This window comes from Helicoverpa armigera, chromosome 19 (genome assembly GCF_030705265.1).
Source record: "Helicoverpa armigera isolate CAAS_96S chromosome 19, ASM3070526v1, whole genome shotgun sequence".
Classification (NCBI taxonomy): Eukaryota; Metazoa; Arthropoda; class Insecta; order Lepidoptera; family Noctuidae; genus Helicoverpa; species Helicoverpa armigera.
This window is the reverse complement of record NC_087138.1, coordinates 862,418-880,258: the sequence shown is the minus strand read 5'-3', so window position 1 is coordinate 880,258 and position 17,841 is coordinate 862,418. Positions and strand designations below refer to the sequence as shown.

The 17,841-nt window shown below is 41.8% G+C and overlaps 1 protein-coding gene across 1 annotated transcript in view; it reads right to left on the bottom strand.

Annotated features, from left to right (window-relative positions):
* Positions 1 to 17,841, bottom strand: part of LOC110373514 (dynein axonemal heavy chain 1) — an 85,765-nt gene that overhangs the window by 23,602 nt on the left and 44,322 nt on the right. Inside the window, exons 39-57 of the mRNA XM_064039328.1 lie at positions 17,705 to 17,796; positions 16,998 to 17,152; positions 15,970 to 16,087; positions 15,227 to 15,430; positions 14,432 to 14,645; positions 13,658 to 13,820; positions 13,021 to 13,139; positions 12,485 to 12,690; positions 11,787 to 11,949; positions 11,063 to 11,223; positions 10,289 to 10,510; positions 9,661 to 9,755; positions 8,869 to 9,007; positions 8,239 to 8,401; positions 7,317 to 7,486; positions 6,705 to 6,926; positions 5,979 to 6,143; positions 5,306 to 5,483; positions 4,502 to 4,632 (exon numbers count right to left, since the gene is read on the bottom strand). Coding sequence (XP_063895398.1) covers positions 4,502 to 4,632; positions 5,306 to 5,483; positions 5,979 to 6,143; positions 6,705 to 6,926; positions 7,317 to 7,486; positions 8,239 to 8,401; positions 8,869 to 9,007; positions 9,661 to 9,755; positions 10,289 to 10,510; positions 11,063 to 11,223; positions 11,787 to 11,949; positions 12,485 to 12,690; positions 13,021 to 13,139; positions 13,658 to 13,820; positions 14,432 to 14,645; positions 15,227 to 15,430; positions 15,970 to 16,087; positions 16,998 to 17,152; positions 17,705 to 17,796 — 3,080 coding nt within the window. The remainder of the gene's footprint in view (positions 1 to 4,501; positions 4,633 to 5,305; positions 5,484 to 5,978; positions 6,144 to 6,704; positions 6,927 to 7,316; positions 7,487 to 8,238; positions 8,402 to 8,868; positions 9,008 to 9,660; positions 9,756 to 10,288; positions 10,511 to 11,062; positions 11,224 to 11,786; positions 11,950 to 12,484; positions 12,691 to 13,020; positions 13,140 to 13,657; positions 13,821 to 14,431; positions 14,646 to 15,226; positions 15,431 to 15,969; positions 16,088 to 16,997; positions 17,153 to 17,704; positions 17,797 to 17,841) is intronic.

The window sequence follows — 17,841 nt, the reverse complement described above, 5'->3', positions numbered from 1 at the left end:
ATGGCCGAAACGTTACTGTGAATGGCGAGCGCTACCGTGTGATGATTTGCGATTTTTTTTGCCCAAAATGGAATAATTGGACATGCCTGACATGTGGTATCAACAAGAACAACAAGAACAACACTACGCGCGGCAGTCGGATAAAGTCGAACGAGCCTGCTGTGATGCAGGAGAGCAGAATAATGGAGATGATGCGGGAATATCACGAGGAGTTGAAAATGCAGCTGGATGAACAAAGGAAGGAGTATGGATTGCTTCAAAGTAAATTTATTAATACGGAAACGGAATTACGAGAATTGAAAAATGCAGTGAAAGTACTTCAAGAAAAAGTAAACAAAGTAGATGATTTGGAGACTAAGATCAATATTTTGATACAAAAAAATGACTATCTTGAAACTTGTCTAAATAAGAAAAGTAGCTACCCAGAAAGTAATTTGACTCCAAAAGTGTCATTCGCAAACGTTATAAAACAAAATCAAAATAACGGAATTACCTACAGTACCGCGAATAAGGAATGTGTGGCCACGAAAACCGTGGAGCCAACTATTAGCGAGAATAAGATGCAAACTAAACAAACGAATAACAGCGAGACAATGATCTCGGATATGGAAAATGAGATTAAGGAATCACATGCCAAGGATAATTGGATAACCGTTAACAGAAAAAGAAATAAGTATTCTAACAGGGATGTAAAGAAAGGAGGAAATTCGGATATAGTGGAGATTCAAGGCAGCGAGAGGACAAAATATCTTCATGTCTGGCGTCTCCAGAAGGAAACTACAGAAGAAAATTTAGAGAAATATGTAAGGAATATATATAAGAAAGATATAGATATTAAAGTACAAAGGATAAAACATAAGACTGAGAGAGATTATGCTTCTTTTACTATAGGTGTGCCAGAAAGTAAATATGAAGAATTATGTAAACCAGAAAATTGGCCTATTAATATAGAATACTGCGAGTGGGTTTGGTTTCGTAGACCAACAAGCGAGCCAACAAAAACCTAACAATACTATTGAGATATACTATCAGAACGTAAGAGGACTTCGGACTAAACTGAATGACTTTTACGCAGGGATCGCATCATCAGATGCTGATCTATTTGCAATCACCGAAACAGGACTTAGCGAATCCGTTCATGACGCAGAAATTATTCCACCTGAGTACACTATCATACGTTGTGATCGAGCGGATGGACGTAAACAAGGAGGTGCGTGTCTCGTGGCCACACCGCGTTTCGAGCTGCGACGAGTCCCGACACCGAGCGACCTAAACATCGATGAACACGTGTTCGAACTAGTGTGCGTGTCTGTGTATTTGAGAAATAGGTTTCTGTTTGTTGTGTGCGTTGTTTATATTCCACCTAATAGTAGCGAAAACGAGTATTTGTTATTATTTAAAATCATAGAAGATTATTGTAATACTTATAGTGATATAGCGGTCGTAGGGGATTTTAATTTATATTCCTGCTCTTCATATGTAAGTAATTATTTTGAATACTTTTTGTCATACTGTGGTTTCACTCAGTTCAACAAAATAGGTAATTGTAATGGGCGATATCTAGACTTAGTGTTGAGCACACTCGGGGAGAGCGACAGTGTGGAGGTGCGCGCGGCGGGGGAGTCGCTCGTGCCGGTGGATGCGCAACACCCGCCGCTCGCGGTCTGCGCACGCCTGCCGCGCAGCGCGCGTGCGCGGTCACCGTCGGACGCAGGTGCGCCCGATACCAACGCATACTTACCTACTAGTTGGAACTTCAACAAGGCGGATTTATTTAAATTATATACTTCGCTAGGGAATGTAGACTGGACACCGATGTACGATTTAGATTTAGAAAATAGTTTAAGTTACTTTTATGAGACAATCAATTCAATAATAGATGACTGTGTTCCCAGAAAAAGGCGAAGGCATGTAAACTCGAGGTACATTTATCCCGAGTGGTACACTGCTGATATAATTCGCGACATTAAATTGAAAGCTAGTTTACACAAACAGTACAAATCGAGTAAGTTAAGGTGTGATTACGAAGCATTTTCTGTATGTAGAGCAAACGTGAAATCTATGATATTAACAGCACATAACAATTACCAACAGCGTATTCAGAATAAGTTTCAAAAAGATCCTAAATCCTTTTGGAACTATGCAAAATCTAGAAGAGGTAGTAGAAATAAACAAACTATTTTAAAAGACGGTATAGAGTTGTCCGATGATGAATGTGCTAGAGAATTCGCAGAGTATTTCTATTCAGTATATAGTACCAAGCGGGCGGATCTTAATGTGGAAGCAGCGATAAACGCGGCGGGAAGCGAAAACGGGGCGGCTCGGGTCCACTTAGAAAGGTTGAGCTTGGAAGATGTACGAAATGCTCTACGGCGACTAAAACCGAAAACATCAGCCGGTCCGGATGGCATTCCACCTTACATATTTAGGGACTGTCAAATGGTAATTTGTGGTCCGTTGCTACATATTTTTAACTTAAGTCTGAAGCAAGCGGTATTTCCTGAAATATGGAAATTAACTCGGGTTGTTCCGGTACCAAAAGGAAGTTTGAAGTCGCAGGTGGAGGGATACAGGCCGGTGGCTGTGCTATCAACTGTAGCCAAGATATTCGAGTCTGCCATACACAAAGCAATACACGAGCAGGTAAGTGCGCAACTGTCGGAAGCACAGCACGGGTTTCGACTTAAAAGGAGTACCACCAGCAATCTCCTTAGCCACATGGCTCATGTGGTACCGATAGTAGACAGTGGGGGGCAAGTCGATGCCGCTTACTTCGATTTTCAAAAAGCGTTTGATTTGGTGGACAACGACGTGCTTTTAACAAAGTTAGCGGCCGTTGGTTTTACACCACATTTACTAACTTTTTTTGCCAGCTACATGAGAGATAGGCAGCAATATGTTGATTATGCGGGGCGTACATAACAACCTTATTTTACAAGATCTGGAGTTAGTCAGGGCAGTAATCTTGGACCTTTAGCTTTTATACTAATGATTAATGACTTACCAAAGATAGTTATAAAGGCAAAATGTCTACTGTTTGCTGACGATCTCAAACTGTCCCTAGCTATTACCGACGAACAGGACTGTGAAGTGCTTCAGGAGGATATCGACAGAGTAGTGAACTGGAGTAAGCAGAACCTTTTAAAATTCAATGTGTCGAAGTGTCAGACTATTAGTTTCTCTCGGTCGCGCAAACCTGTCCTCTGTGATTATAAGGTGGACGGAACACCGATGCCTAGAGTCACAGAGGTCAGGGACTTAGGGGTTCGCCTTAACTCGGGGTTGGTGTTTCGTGATCACATAGTGAATTGTTGTAAAAAGGCATTTAGGAATTTAGGTTTTACTCTTAGGATGGTACATAATTTTACTAATATTAAGGTTATAATAGCATTATACAACGCTCTAGTCAGAAGTCACTTAGAATGTAACGCAGTCATCTGGTCTCCACATGAAACTAAATATAGTATTATGTTGGAGAGAGTGCAAAACAAGTTTATTAGGTATCTTTATATGAGGTATTACGGGGTATACCCGTTCTATCCCTTAATGTATCCCACTTTGTTTATACTGGGAATGGTAGGATATAACGAGCTGAGAGTCAGGAGGGAACTGGCACTCATATCGTATTTAGTCAAAGTGCTAAGAGGTGTAATACACAACCCCGATATTCTGGAGAAAATTGGCGTGTGCGTCCCGGACAGATACGTGTGGCGACGGCGCCGGCCGCCGCTGCTGGCCGTGCCGCGGGGGCGCACTAACTTGCTCGGAGAGGCACTCAGCACTCCGCACCATGAACCTCATAGCAAACGAAATTGACATATTTTGTTGCTCACTGAGCGAGTTTGAAAGAACCACAGTATTTATTATTAGTTATAAAACATAGAATAAGTTTACTAAGCGGAATTGTTTTCCAGTAGTTATATTATGTATATATAGAATTAAGTTACACTATCGAATTAGATTTAATCTGTAAGGATAGTTGTAAGAGAGGAAAATAAATAAATAAATAAGACGGTGCCACATGCCACACGGCACGCGAAACAATGGCCTAATTGAGTGATAATCGGTGAAAAGTTTATCTCACGTTTTGGGCCCGTCAATTGGCCGCCTAGATCATGGTGATCTAACGCCTTTGGACTATTTCTTGTGGAGCTATGTTAAGGCTCATGTCTACAGGGATAAACCAGCAACGATTGACGCATTTATTCGTAATATACCGGCTGATATGTTCGAGAGAGTGCCGAAATTGAGCCTTGCGAATGGGCCATCTAAACCGGAGCCGCGGCCAGCATTTCCATGAAATCATCTTCAAACATTAAATTATATTGATCGTTCTATCGATTCCAATAAAGATTTCATCAAATTTTTCAATTTTTTTGTGTTTTTTTTGAAAATCAAATCCTATACCACTTAAAAAATCACCCGTTATTAAGATATAAAAACTTCTTGTGTATATTTTTAATAAATATGTTTAGCGTTGTTATTAATATTAATATCTGACCGTGTCAGTCGCGATCTGCTCGATGACCTTCCTGGTCTCCTCGGCCGCCTTCTCCATGAGAGGCTTCAGCTCAGCTAGCTCGATCTGAAGCTCTTTCACTTCGATTTCTGTCTGGTTTAGCTTGTTCAAACCTGGATAAAGATAATGCTTCAGTGCATCTTTCACTAGATATTATTAGACAAAATAAAATATGATTATTTATTACAAATATTTATTACATTTTTAAACTCAAATATAATTAAATACAGGGCAACTAATGCGCAAACGTGGGGAGACAAATGCTAAGTTATTTGATTAACTACATCATATGTTCTGCTATTCCTGTGTCGCGTAGACCTCTCGCCCACGTCAGACTTTTTCTAGAATAAGTAGATAATCGGGCAACCTTTTTGTAGGACTACATCGACTAAAAAGTGGCCTGATTTATCTGACTAGATTTTCTGACGAACTTTTTGTAGGATGTGTGCGATGGACTATTGCTATCATTGTGTTCTATATTTTTCCTTCAATATATCGGTCACCGATTGGACATAGGCGGGAAGCTTTATCGTCAGTCTACGTGAACAATACTAACCAGTCTGCCTCGTTGGTCTACTGGTCGCAAGCGGATTCACATCGGGTTATGAGAGTGAAGGAATAGTGAGTGCAGCTGTGTCTGCGCAAATGCTCGTGCACTATAATATGTCCTGCGCAGTTGGTCCCTCTACGATGACAGCCTCTTTATATGATGACAGCTCAGGGTTGGATCTCCTTATATGATGACAGCCACCGTGGCCGAAATCAGCTTTGGACGAATGTACTAACCAGTCTTCAAAGCATTAGACTCGTTAAGTATAGCCTTCTGTTTCTTGCGGAACATCTCAGCGTAAGCACCGAGCATCTCCATGTAGGACATGGGCGTGACGTAGTTGATGCGGTTCAGCTGCTCCTTGAACCGCTCGCTTGCTTCCACTACCGACTGGTGGGCGAAGCAGCATACCGACTGCAGAAAGTGTACCAGTAACTTAAGATAAGCATATGCAGTTAAATATATGGGAGTATATGAGGACAGTACATAAGGGAGTATACGGGGTAAGTACATAAGAGAGTCTAGGGGGTAAGTACATAAGGAAGCATATGGGGAGAGTCATAAGGGAGTATATGCGAGGAGTACATAAGGGAGTATAATATGAGGGCAGTACATAAAGCCATGTATTCACTGGGAAACAATGTTTCAGATACACAGTTTCTGAAACATCACGTAGATGTTTACAGCAACAATGTTTCGGAACCTCTGCCGTCCACATCATCCACAGAAACAAAATTATATAAAACACGTAGATATTGTTTCTGAAACAGTGTTTATAAACAATTGTTTCTCAGTGAATACATGGCTTAAGGGAGTATATGCGAGGAGTACATAAGGGAGTATATGAGGACAGTACATAAGGGAGTATATGTGGTAATTATTTAAGAACGCAAATTCCACGATACATACCACCATAGCATTGAGCACATCATTGCTAGCCACGGAGAGTTCCCCCATGGTCTCGAAGAAGTGGAAGGCGACTGACTCCAGCGCTGACTTCGGCCACTCGCTGAACCAGTCGATAGTGCAGCAGTTCACGAGAGACGGGAACTGGCGTAAGCGGGAACGGAATATCTGGGGAAAGAAGAAATGTAATATTTATGTAACATAGTAGTTTTCCCGTGGTTTCACTCGCGTTCCGTGGGAACTACTAGAATACAGAGAAACAAAAATTTCCTCTTTATTATGTTAGCATGGATTAATAGATTATGTTTAAATATTTGATATTTCTCCAACAAAAAGTGCAAGACCTATCTAGGTTTTGTTCTCATTGAATACGTCTCAACTCGGAAATAATGAATAAGCTGTCGTCTTTTAATTATTATTTATAATTCTCTTTTTAATTTAATTGTCTTTTAATTTTAATTTATATTGATTATAGGATTTAGAAGGCTAGCAAAGAACGTTGATAATAAGTCGGATGGCATAGGGGAATTAATTGGGCTGGCTGACAAGTAAAAGATTCTTGCAATTGCTAATATCTTACCCAATTATTGTTAACATTTCAACAAGTTGTGGATGCATATTTGAAAAAAAAATGGAATATAATATTTTGAGATTAATACAATTATCAACTTAACATCAAATGGTCAACCTCATAGATCATTAAAATATTGATTTCCTAGACGTCCTCACCTCGCCAATAGGGCTCATAACAACCACAATATGCATGTTACTCCGCACTCGTCGCTGGTAACATGCGAACAAGTTAGTCTTAGTCGCCGTGAGGTTCATCTCCATGACCGCATGACGGACCGCTTGGTAGATCTTATCTAGGTCTTCCACCTCGTATATGTTCGGTACGTCTCCGGAGCTCAGGATGTTGTTTAAGTCTTCGAGGAATGATTCCATTTTTATCTGGTGGGAAAAGGGGGTTTGTGTGAAAAGTCAGAAACGGTTATAGTGCACATACTACCTGTTTCCCGCGGTTTTCCGATGACTTCCCGCAAACGAGTGAGAAGAAGGATATTTTCTTTTTCAGGCTCTAAACTTCATTTTAATTTCATATCAAAAGTCATCAAAGAAAAATTTGAGAAAATTGATATTGGGATTTTAATAACTAAAGCCCACTTTTAGCGACAGCCATTTCTATACTAATCGGTTAAACGACTTGAACTTTATATAAAGCGGAAATCTTCTAAAAATCTACTGTAAACTAAATGCAGATGTTTTCCTTAACTGGACGTTTTTCTTGTTGGCGAAAATGGGTCCTAAAGAGGAAGAAAAGGTTAACCTGCAACTCAGTACCTGTGCATCCGAGAAGAGGAAGACGATCCCGCGGTTCTCAGCGCCGGCCTTGAGCATGGTCTGCTTGAGGTCGTCGCGCCACTCCGACAGCCCGTACGCCTTCGTGATCTCGATCTGGATGCACGCCAGCTCCGTCATGTTCGCCGACAGCCGGGACAGGGACTGGCGACCTGCGGAATTAGGATTTGTGTATTAGCATGCTAGATAGCAGCCCGGAGCATGGAAGTTGGTGATTGGTACACTCGTGCATCGGAAAGAACGTAAATGTCGGTCCTGCTTGTGATCTCCCTCCGGTGGTGTCGGATTGCCGTCCCATCGCGCTATGAGAGTGAAGGAATAGTGAGTGCACTTGTGTCTGCGCAAATGCTCGAGTACTATAATATGTCCTGCGCAGTTGGCTAATCTCCTTACATGAAAACAGCCGCCGTGGCCGATAATCGGCTAGGAGGACATCAGATAGATAGATATACTTTGTTAGGTACACCGATTTTTAATGGGTGGTCTTATTGCTAAGAGAACGATCTCTTCCAGACAATCTTAGGATAGCTTGAGACGAGAACGAAAAGATTATACGTACGACGTAGGCAGTTAGGCAAGGTGTATACTTGCTCCTGCAATTCACATACCTATTAATAATATAAGACTTGTTAGGCCAAATTTATAATGTCATCACCCTATCTGACCTCCCCAACCCAGCTACCTGGGCATCAAAATACACCTTGGTTAGACTGGTGTCAGACTTACTGGCTTCTGACTACCCGTAACGACTGCCACGAATGTTCAATGACAGCTACTCTACTATGTACTCTAGGTAAATGGGAGGACATAGATATCCAATGATTACTTACCGGAGCCACCCATGCCGAGGTCGATATATTGTACTCCTGGTAAATGAGAGGAAATATGAAGGATGTTTACATACCAGAACCCCCCATGCCGAGTAACAAGGCATTGGCCATGGGCTGTCGCATGATGCGGGCGATGCGGCACAGATGCGCGACTGCATCGTCGAACAGCACCAAGTCTAGAGGCGCCGTCGTCGATATGTTGTACTCTTCTAAGTAGTGGCTTAGTACATCTGCTAACTGAAATGTACGGCAGGAAAATCTATACATATTAATCTGTAGAGGAGGCATTTTTGTACATTGAATAAATTGAAAAAAAAATGCCAGATTGTTAAGGATAACCAACCGAACCGACTTCTAGCATTTTTGGTAGTCTAGCTCTAGCAGTTTAATGGAGTTTCGTTTGTTACGCTTTCACACGAAAACGGCTATCCGATTGCGATGAAAATCAAAATAGGTGGCTGGGAAGAAAAGGTAAAGGCATAAAAGTAACGCATATCCATCTCCTGGTTATAAATTACCTCCCCAGCAATTTTCTGCCTAATCAGTTTAGACTTTCTTTCTTACCGAATTTATGTAATTATTTTATATTTATGAAGATATGGATGTAAATCATGTGCATACCTACGAAGCCATATGGACGCCAAGTTTATGTTTTTTCAGCCCAAAATAATATAGTAATTTATCAAAAAAAACACATATCTTACCTCATCTCTATCGACGATCTCAGCATATTTCTTCTCATCTGCGCCGAGGTCCATGAAATCCCCGAAAAGCATCAGTCGATCTTGTAACAATTCATGAGGATCCTTCTGGAACTCCGAACGAACCTTCTTGTTCATTAAACTGCAAGGAATATTAAATATTTAACATACACGGATATAAAGTTCATATGCATGAGGATACTAATTCTACGTCCTGCATACCCGACTACCCGTAACGACTGCCAAGGATGTTAAATGACAGCCGGGACCTACAGTTTATCGTGCCATCTGCAACACAGTCATTGGTGTCCAAGATATACTAGGACAGTACATACAAAGGTTCCCACGGGTGAAAAGCTGGCAGAAGTAAATAATAGGAATACTTATGTATGTATGTGGGAGTCGTGGTGGCCTAGTGGGAGTCGTGGTGGCCTAGTGGGAGTCGTGGTGGCCTAGTGGGAGTCGTGGTGGCCTAGTGGGAGTCGTGGTGGCCTAGTGGGTAAAGGACCAACCTTTCGAATATGAGGGTGTGGGTTCGATTCCAGGGTCAGGCAAGTACCAATGCAACTTTTCTAAGTTTGTATGTACTTTCTAAGTATACTTAGACACCAATGGCTGATAAAAAGGTGAAGGAAAACATCTTGAGGAAACCTGGACTATAAAGTCTGAAATCACCAACCCGCATTGAGCAAGTGTGGTGATTAATGCTCAAACCTTCTCCGCGTGAGAGGAGGCCTGTGCCCAGCAGTGGGACGATAACAGAGAGACACACCCGATATAGACAGACAAACTTACTTTGTAAACCACTTTCGGTCGGCGTCGTTGACAAGCCGGTCCTGATACACTCTCAAGTGTTCGTGGTACCAGAGCCTGATCACGTCGTCTTCGTGCTGGGGAAAAATGGCTCTTATTAGTGTTACAATAAGGTTGCATATTGTGTGTGTTGTGTTCTACTGAGCTTATAAACTACCCATGTTTACTACCTTATGTACTAGGCCTATTTACTTCTTTAGTATCTCCGCTACATACTACACTTTTATGTACCTAGGTATGTGTGTTCCCTTATCTACTAAACCCATGAACTCCCTTATGTACTCTCTTTTGTACTATCCCTAAGTACTCCGCAATGTACTACTCTGTGTAATCCCTTGTGTACTTCCTTATGAACTCTTTATATTTTTTTTTATTAGCCCATGTTGTCCCACTGCTGGGCAAAGGCTTCCCCCATAGCCATCCATCTTTTCCTATCGGTCGCTATTTGTGGCCAGTCCTTGTGGAAGCTGTCTAAATCTTCACCACCATTTTCTTGGTCTTCTTCTTGGTCGCTCTTTATATACTACCCCTATATAACTCAGCTAAGTAATCTCTATGTACCGACTCCCTTATACATAAACTACGCATACGTATTGAAAGTGAGTCTTACAGTGACAGTCTTAGCATCCATCATGAGTACTCCTTGGAAGACCTTGCTCAAGTCCCTCAAGTTGAAGGTGTAGTGAGACTTGGTGGGGGTTGGGAGCAGTTCCTCGACTAAAGCGCTGAAGATCTCTATGGAAGCCTTGAGGAAGGGAGCCTCACGGACTGGCGGGACCTTCGGGTCGATGTTACGGGTCCAGGAGCTCAGGATCGTCGAGAAGATGCCGTACTGAAATATAGGTAAGTTTAGTTTAGATACCACTAGCTATAAGTATAAAAACCATCAACTTTGCAACGTCGCCAATTTTTCCGAATGTTCAATGACTATTGTCAAATCAAATAGGTGCTGGAGTGTTTCAATCCATAAGCAGGTCAGTGGTTAATAACAAAGTTAATTGCATTTTGCCCTCAACAACAATATTAAAAAGGGTCTAACCAAGGGGTATTGGGTTGCCCGGATAATTGGGTTGAGGAGGTCAGGCAGGGCAGTCGCTTCGTGTAAAGCACTGGTACTCAGCTACACCCGGTTAGACTGGAAGCCGACCCCAACATAGTTGGGAAAAAGGCTCGGAGGAAGATGAACAGTATTAAAAAGGGTAGAGGAAGGAAACCTCGTAAAAATTCATAGTAACTAGACGTCTTAAAAAAATTACTTTTATGCTGTCGGTGATGTTGAGTCATAGGTGCTAGAAGAATATATCAGACTGTTACTCTAATTGTAATTCATCAATGTTCTTCCCCTTGCAGTTTCCCTGTCAGAAGGTAAGTTTCCTGAGCATACCTTGCTGGAGTACTCCATCTCAGTGAAAGACACGTAGTGGAAGTGTCTCATGAGGCGCATGGTGACAGGGTTGCGGCCGCCGCCCGGCGGGCCCATGGCGGCCACTATACCCACGTCCACTAGCATCTTGAACTCGCCGATGTTGGAGCGGTCGTACCAGCCTGCATATTATAACGCCACCAAAAATAAAAAATCGTTTAGTGAAACTTGGCTGCAAAAAAAAACACTTTTTGAACATCAGGAATTTACAAAAGACAGCTCCCAAAACATCCACCCTTCAACTTCTTTAGGGTCCCGTACAAGAGGGTAGAGCAGTAAGTACCCTATTATCAAGTCTTCGCTGTCAGTCTTGTCAGTTTGTCTATTATCATATTGTATTTCAAGAACCGTAATAGCTAGACGGTTGAAATTTTCACAGATGATGTATTTGTTGCCGCTGTTACATACATAAATACCAGAAACAAGAATAAAATTAACATTTTAGGGGGCAACCACAAAAGTATTTTTTCTATAGAGATGAAAGTTTTGAAGTATTGAATTGAATTGATACGGAACTCTTCGTGGGCGAATCCGATTCGCATTCGGTCGATTTTTTAATTCTAACAAAACGACAAAACTACAAACGAGCACATATCCTGATGGTCAATTATTACTTTTTAGCCATAACTTAACTAAATAAATAATACAATACTTTAGAAACCAGTGTCTATCGTGACAAGCCTACCTCCGAAATCCATGAACTGCCTGAGAAGCTCGATAGGTGGCTGAGCTCCGAAGACCTCAAGCGCGGGCATGTTGAGGTCGTCTATGAAGAACACCTGGCGCTTGGTGGGCGGCGGCCCGAACACGCCGCGACGACGACGCTCCAGCTTACTGTCTATTACGTCCTGAAATGTGATATTATATAATCACTATCACTAAATAATGTAAAACAAAGTCGCATTTTCTATCCCTATGTCCCTGTCCCTTTGTGTGCCGTCCCATCGCGCTATGAGAGTGAGGGAATAGTGAGTGCACCTGTGTCTGCACAAATGCTCGAGCACTATAATATGTCCTGCGCAGCTGGCTGAGCTCCTTACATGAGAACAGCCGCCATAGCCGAACCGGCCGTGGACACCATTTTTCATTTTGTACTCTTAAATATTCAAAACTACGCAACGGATTTTCATCATTTTCATTTTTGATAGTGATTAAAGAGAGAGGTTTATTATGTATAACATAATATAATATAACATTCATTAAATAGTGGAAAAATACTGTTAGGTGCGAAGCCGGTGCGGGTCGCTAGTGTCTAAAACTAAGCACGTTGACTGAGCAAAAACACATAGGAAGTGGTGAAAGGGCATTTAGAGGGCTGTCTTCTATTTTTGTTTTGACGTTCGAAAAGTGCTGATTTATCAGCCTAATTTGAGTTTGACTGACCTGGGTCTGGTTAGCCGAGGTCCTAGCAGAGAAGACGAGGAACTCGCAGATGAACTTCCTGTGCAGGCCGCGGGACAGCTTGGCGGTGATGGTGACCGTCTTGCCGGTGCCGGTGGGGCCCACGCAGATCACGTGGTTGTAGTTCACTATCTTGTAGCCCAGGATCGCGGCGCTGCGCACGTTGTCCATTGTGGGGACTTCGATGTCTGGGTAAGTTAATACGTGCAATTTTGTTATAGTAAAACTATAATACTAAAATGTAAAGATGGCAACACGAATATCCAATATAGGTACGATGATTCTTGACTACCCGCAAATTCGCATAAAATATAACCTTTCTCCCAGGGGTAATGTAGCTTCCCGATTCAAATTTCCCTCTTCATAATGTAAGTAAATATGATGATAGACTTCACCTAAGACTCCATATGTTATATGTTATGTTTTTTAATATTTATATTATTTTTTATAACCTACTTTGTTTTATGTTGACTTTTAAGGCGAGTAAATCAGACAAATAAATAAGTAAGTATACTGACCAGCATACTGCCAGTCGGGGTCGACGACGTACTTGCCGAGCTTGGCCATCCAGCTGTACCAGTACGGCGCCGCCGGCTCGCCGTCCTCCGTCGGGTCAGTGAACCCGCCGTCATGCAGTCTAACGTATACGAATAAATTATTAATATTTTTTTTTTGACGTGACAACGTCTAATAACTCGATATTAAGGGCTGCATGCACGAAAAAGTTGACGTCATTGTCTCGTTACGCTCGATGTCCCGTTCTGCAAGCGAGAGAAAGGCATGATTGGCTCGAGTGGTCGGCTCATATACTACTGTCATGTTTGAAGTTGCCACGTCACGTTTACCATACCGTAAAAATGACTTTACAGACCACCAATTTTTTTTCATACATATTAGCTTAATTTACACTGTATACATTCTAACGGAAAGATCGAAAACTATTGTAATTAATTTTATTTTTTTAAAAGTGTCCATGGAGTTTCTTGCTGGTTCTTCTCCACGAGACCAACTCTTTGGAACCCCGTGACATTGAAACAATGTTTCAAATCGTCCGATTATTTTCTGATACAGAAAAAATCTTCAGCTTTGTAATAATAATACAGACTTAAAGACACTACTTTAGTGATTATAAAAACATGAGGCTTCGTAACTCACGTGTAATCATACACCCTCCCCTCAGCAGGGAACAGCGGCTTGAGGCCGGCCTCCGTAGTCGCCTCGCGGATGAAGTCGGAGAATATAGCGCGACCGTTGTGGTCGCACGTCGCGCCCACTGACCAAATGACCGCCCAAACCACCCACAGAGGGGCTAGCCGAGCTGGGGAGGAAGGAAAAAAAACTTATTAAAACAACAATATTTTTATAAGATACTAACTTCTGCCAGCGGTTTCACCCGCATTCCGTGGGAACTACTTCCCGTACCGGGATAAAAAGTAGCATATAGCCTTCCTCGATAAATGGGCTATCTAACACTGAAAGAAATTTTCAAATCGGACCAGTAGTTCCTGAGATTAGCGAGTTCAAACATACAAACAAACTCTTCAGCTTTATAATATTAGTATAGATAACATTTTTTAGATGTTTGACAAGTTTAAGATTTTAACACATAACTCGTCTTGACTTTATACTCTCTCCGGAAGAAAGGCAGCTGATGGATTTAAAATTTCTTTCATCTGTCTGGCTTCTACCGGGGTCGGTTTCCCGTCTAACCGGATACAGCTGACTACCTGAGTAACTATACCTCAAGTTACCCGGGCAACCCGATACCTATCTTATCAGTGAAAAAAAATTTGGAGGTGCTGTCATTTTTGTACTTTCTTGCTAACTACGATTTGACTTTGACTAGAATTACTCGTCTCTGGTGACCCATTACGACTTCCAAACCTTAAAAAGCATACGCAATCGGATAAAATAACACTATATACTAACGCATCAAAGCCAAAAAGTTGGCCGCTGGGGGAGGCCTGTCATCCTTCCCCGTCAGAGGCCGGAGCCGGTAGTCCAGCAGCTCCAAGAACTTGATGACGAGGGAAGAGTCGATGGAGCCAACTATCTCCGTCAGCTTGGAGCGGAGGAGTTCCAGTGCAGGGTACAGGTATGTGGAGATCAGGGGTACGAGGGATTTGCGGATCGGGTCAGCTATCTAGAGATATGAATATGAAAAATAGGATTACAAGATTTTCTTACATACATAGTTAGTTACAAGTGAAGCTAATATAAGCGTGTTAAAAATCAAAAATGTTAATTTCTGTTGTCTCAAAACAGTCAGAATAGTTTTATAAATGAGATGACCCCATTAAGTAATTAATATGTAATCTTTGTGTTGGGAAAAATCACAGGGATAAAGGCGTTCAAACTGCTAAAAAATACACCTAAAAAGCTTGAAAAACTTTTTACCAGTGGTAAATTGCTGTTCATCGAAGCATTAAAGAGTGTTGGTAGCTCCTCCTACTTGGGGTTTAGAAACCTTTTTTTTTCATAGAAAATCATCTAATGACCCCGCTGTGGGTTAGCAGGGTGAAGGAGTGTCAGACTTTTACTGACTAAAAATCTGTCGTGTTTCTTCGTAGGCCTTTTATGTACCAGGGCCGCGGTAACTCTTTCGAACAATTTCGCAGCCCCGGCAACTCTTGGCATTGCTGGGCCCCAATACGGGGGTACCACGTCATAGCAAGAGACAGATTCTTCAACAACCGAATAAGCAAGAAATAAATAAAAACTTACTGCTGGCAAGTTGCTCTTGATCCAGGCATTAATAAGCGGCGGCAGGCCAACCACCTGGGCATCCAGGTACACCATCCCGCATCGTGACACGGTGGCTGGAGAGGCCACCGTCAGGTCTGCCACTTCGAAGATCATGCGCTGACGGTCTGTCAGCTTCATGATCTCGCCGCTGGATAGGCATAGCTTCTTGTTGTCATCTAACACCTAGGAGGTGTCATGGTGATATAGAGAAACAGCTAGGCAGATGATTATGTGGTGTAATCTTTAGTAATTTGTTTTTTGACGGCCATTAGAAGTTGTGAAAATTGTGCGTGTCTGCGTGACCAGTGATCGATTGTTGCAATACCCTTACTAATACTATAATGTGTTCTTTTTGTTTCTTTGTTACGCTTTTACAATAGAGAATTAATTTGGCATGGAAAACTTCAATAGATGGTCTCTGAAGTACGTTTATTTTCTATTTAGATGAAGTGTGGTCATTAGCTTGTCAGATATAAATAAATCGTGCTTTCATGGCAAATGTTTTACGCATACATTTACCACTTACATCTGAATTAAGGCAAATTAATTGAGACATATACGGTAATACTGGAACAGGTGGCGTGACGATCTGGACGCCAACGACCTTGACTGGTGGGAGCACTCTAAGGATCGAGAGGTGTGGAGACAAAATGGGGAGGCCTTTGCCCAGCAGTGGGACAATAAGGGCTGACAAAAAAAAATTAAGACATATAGTATCTTACAGTATTCATATTCTCGATCCACACAGCGTCTACTGGTCCGTCGAACACGTACCAGCGCCGGTCCATGTCTTCCACCGCGATGCCGGCGCGGACCAGGCTCGAGAGTATGCCGTCCGTCCTGGAAGGATTTGTATCTTATGGCCTTGGTCTTAGAGTACAATTTTAAATGCAGTTTAGTGTTAGTTTGAGTCTGTCTTCCACTGCGATTCCGGCGCGAACCAAGCTTGAGAGTATTCTATCCGTTCTCGAGGTGGAAATTGTACCTTATGGCTTTGGTATCAGAGTTTATTTTTAAATGCAGTTTAGGCATGGTATTGAATCTTTTAGAATTATTCGACGTAGAATAGAAGTAACCAAAAAAAATTGATATCGGTAAAAAAGTCGAGTGAAAGAAATGTGCGAGTGATAGGTATATTTGTTAATTTTTAAGGATTGAAAAACTTTAGGTTATCATAATTACCTCATTCTTCAAAAATGTCCTTTAGCTGGTTTTAGGTACCTATGAATATTTCGATATTCTTAGAAAGATTTAGTGGGACTCATAAACTTCATATACATAAGTCTTGTCCATGAAAATGGGCAAAAAAAATCAATGTATTCTCACCATTCATGTGTAAGCAGATCAAACTCCCCGTAAAGTTGTCCCATGGTGATAGACTTGGGGTTGACCACAAACGTATGTACCGGCGTGAATGGGAACCCGTCGGGGGCCAGCTTGCCTTTAATGGCGGTTCCTTCTATATAACCCCCATTTTATGGGGTCAGAAGTCCGTAAGTCTGACGCCAGTCTAACCACGGGGTATCGGGTTGCCCGGGTAACTGGATTGAGGAAGTCAGATAGGCAGTCGCTCCTTTCAAAAACACTGGTACTCAGCCGCATCCGGTTAGATTGGAAACCGACCCCTACATAGTTGCGAAATGGCTCGGAAGAAGATGACGATGATTTTATGAGGTCACCTTAAGGCTTACCTGCGACTATGGACATCTTCATGTCTTCAACCACATAAAAAAATAATGTAATTTCTCACCATTCATGTGTAAGCAGATCAAACTCCCCGTAAAGTTGTCCCATGGTGATAGACTTGGGGTTGACCACGAACGTATGGACAGGGGTGAATGGGAACCCGTCGGGAGCCAGCTTGCCTTTGATGGCGGTGAGAGCGTCGCGAAGGGTCTCGTAACACTGAAAAATATTTAATTATAGATAAAATAAAAACAAAAATCATTGAATCAAACTTGGCTGCTAAACAGCACTTTTTGAACGTGACAGGAATTCACAAAAGACAGCCAACAAAACGCCCGCCCTTCACCACTTCCAATGTGTTTTGCTGGGGAGAAGAAGTGGCGGAACAAACTCCCTAGCAACACATGTCTGTCTGTAGGTTAGGAGAACCTTTTAACAATGTGTGATATTGCTAAGAAATGTTATGAATGTGGTAATTAAGATTTGTTTGTTGTTGTGGTATCGGTTGGTTGGTTTTCGTTTGTTTGAAACTTATGAGACTTTTAGCAAAGTAATTTATGAGTTATGACATTTTTCGGCTAATAACTTAGATTTTTGTCAAAATACTGCCATGATGGATGCCAGGATGAAATTACTTTTACACAAATAGCAAACCAAATCCCATGTTCTGCAAAAATTTGCCAATGAAACCCTAGTCCAATCATAGCAAATCGAATGGAATTTGCTTAATAATGTGAAACTACAATAATATAAATAAATAGTTAAGATTACCTTAGTTTTCCCGGCGCCGGCCGGCCCCACCAACATGAGACCATGTCGCACCACCGTCGTCTCATACAGTTGTATCACTTTGAAGATAAACGCTGCCAACATAGAGAAATATTTTCCATTATTTAGATTGTTTTCAT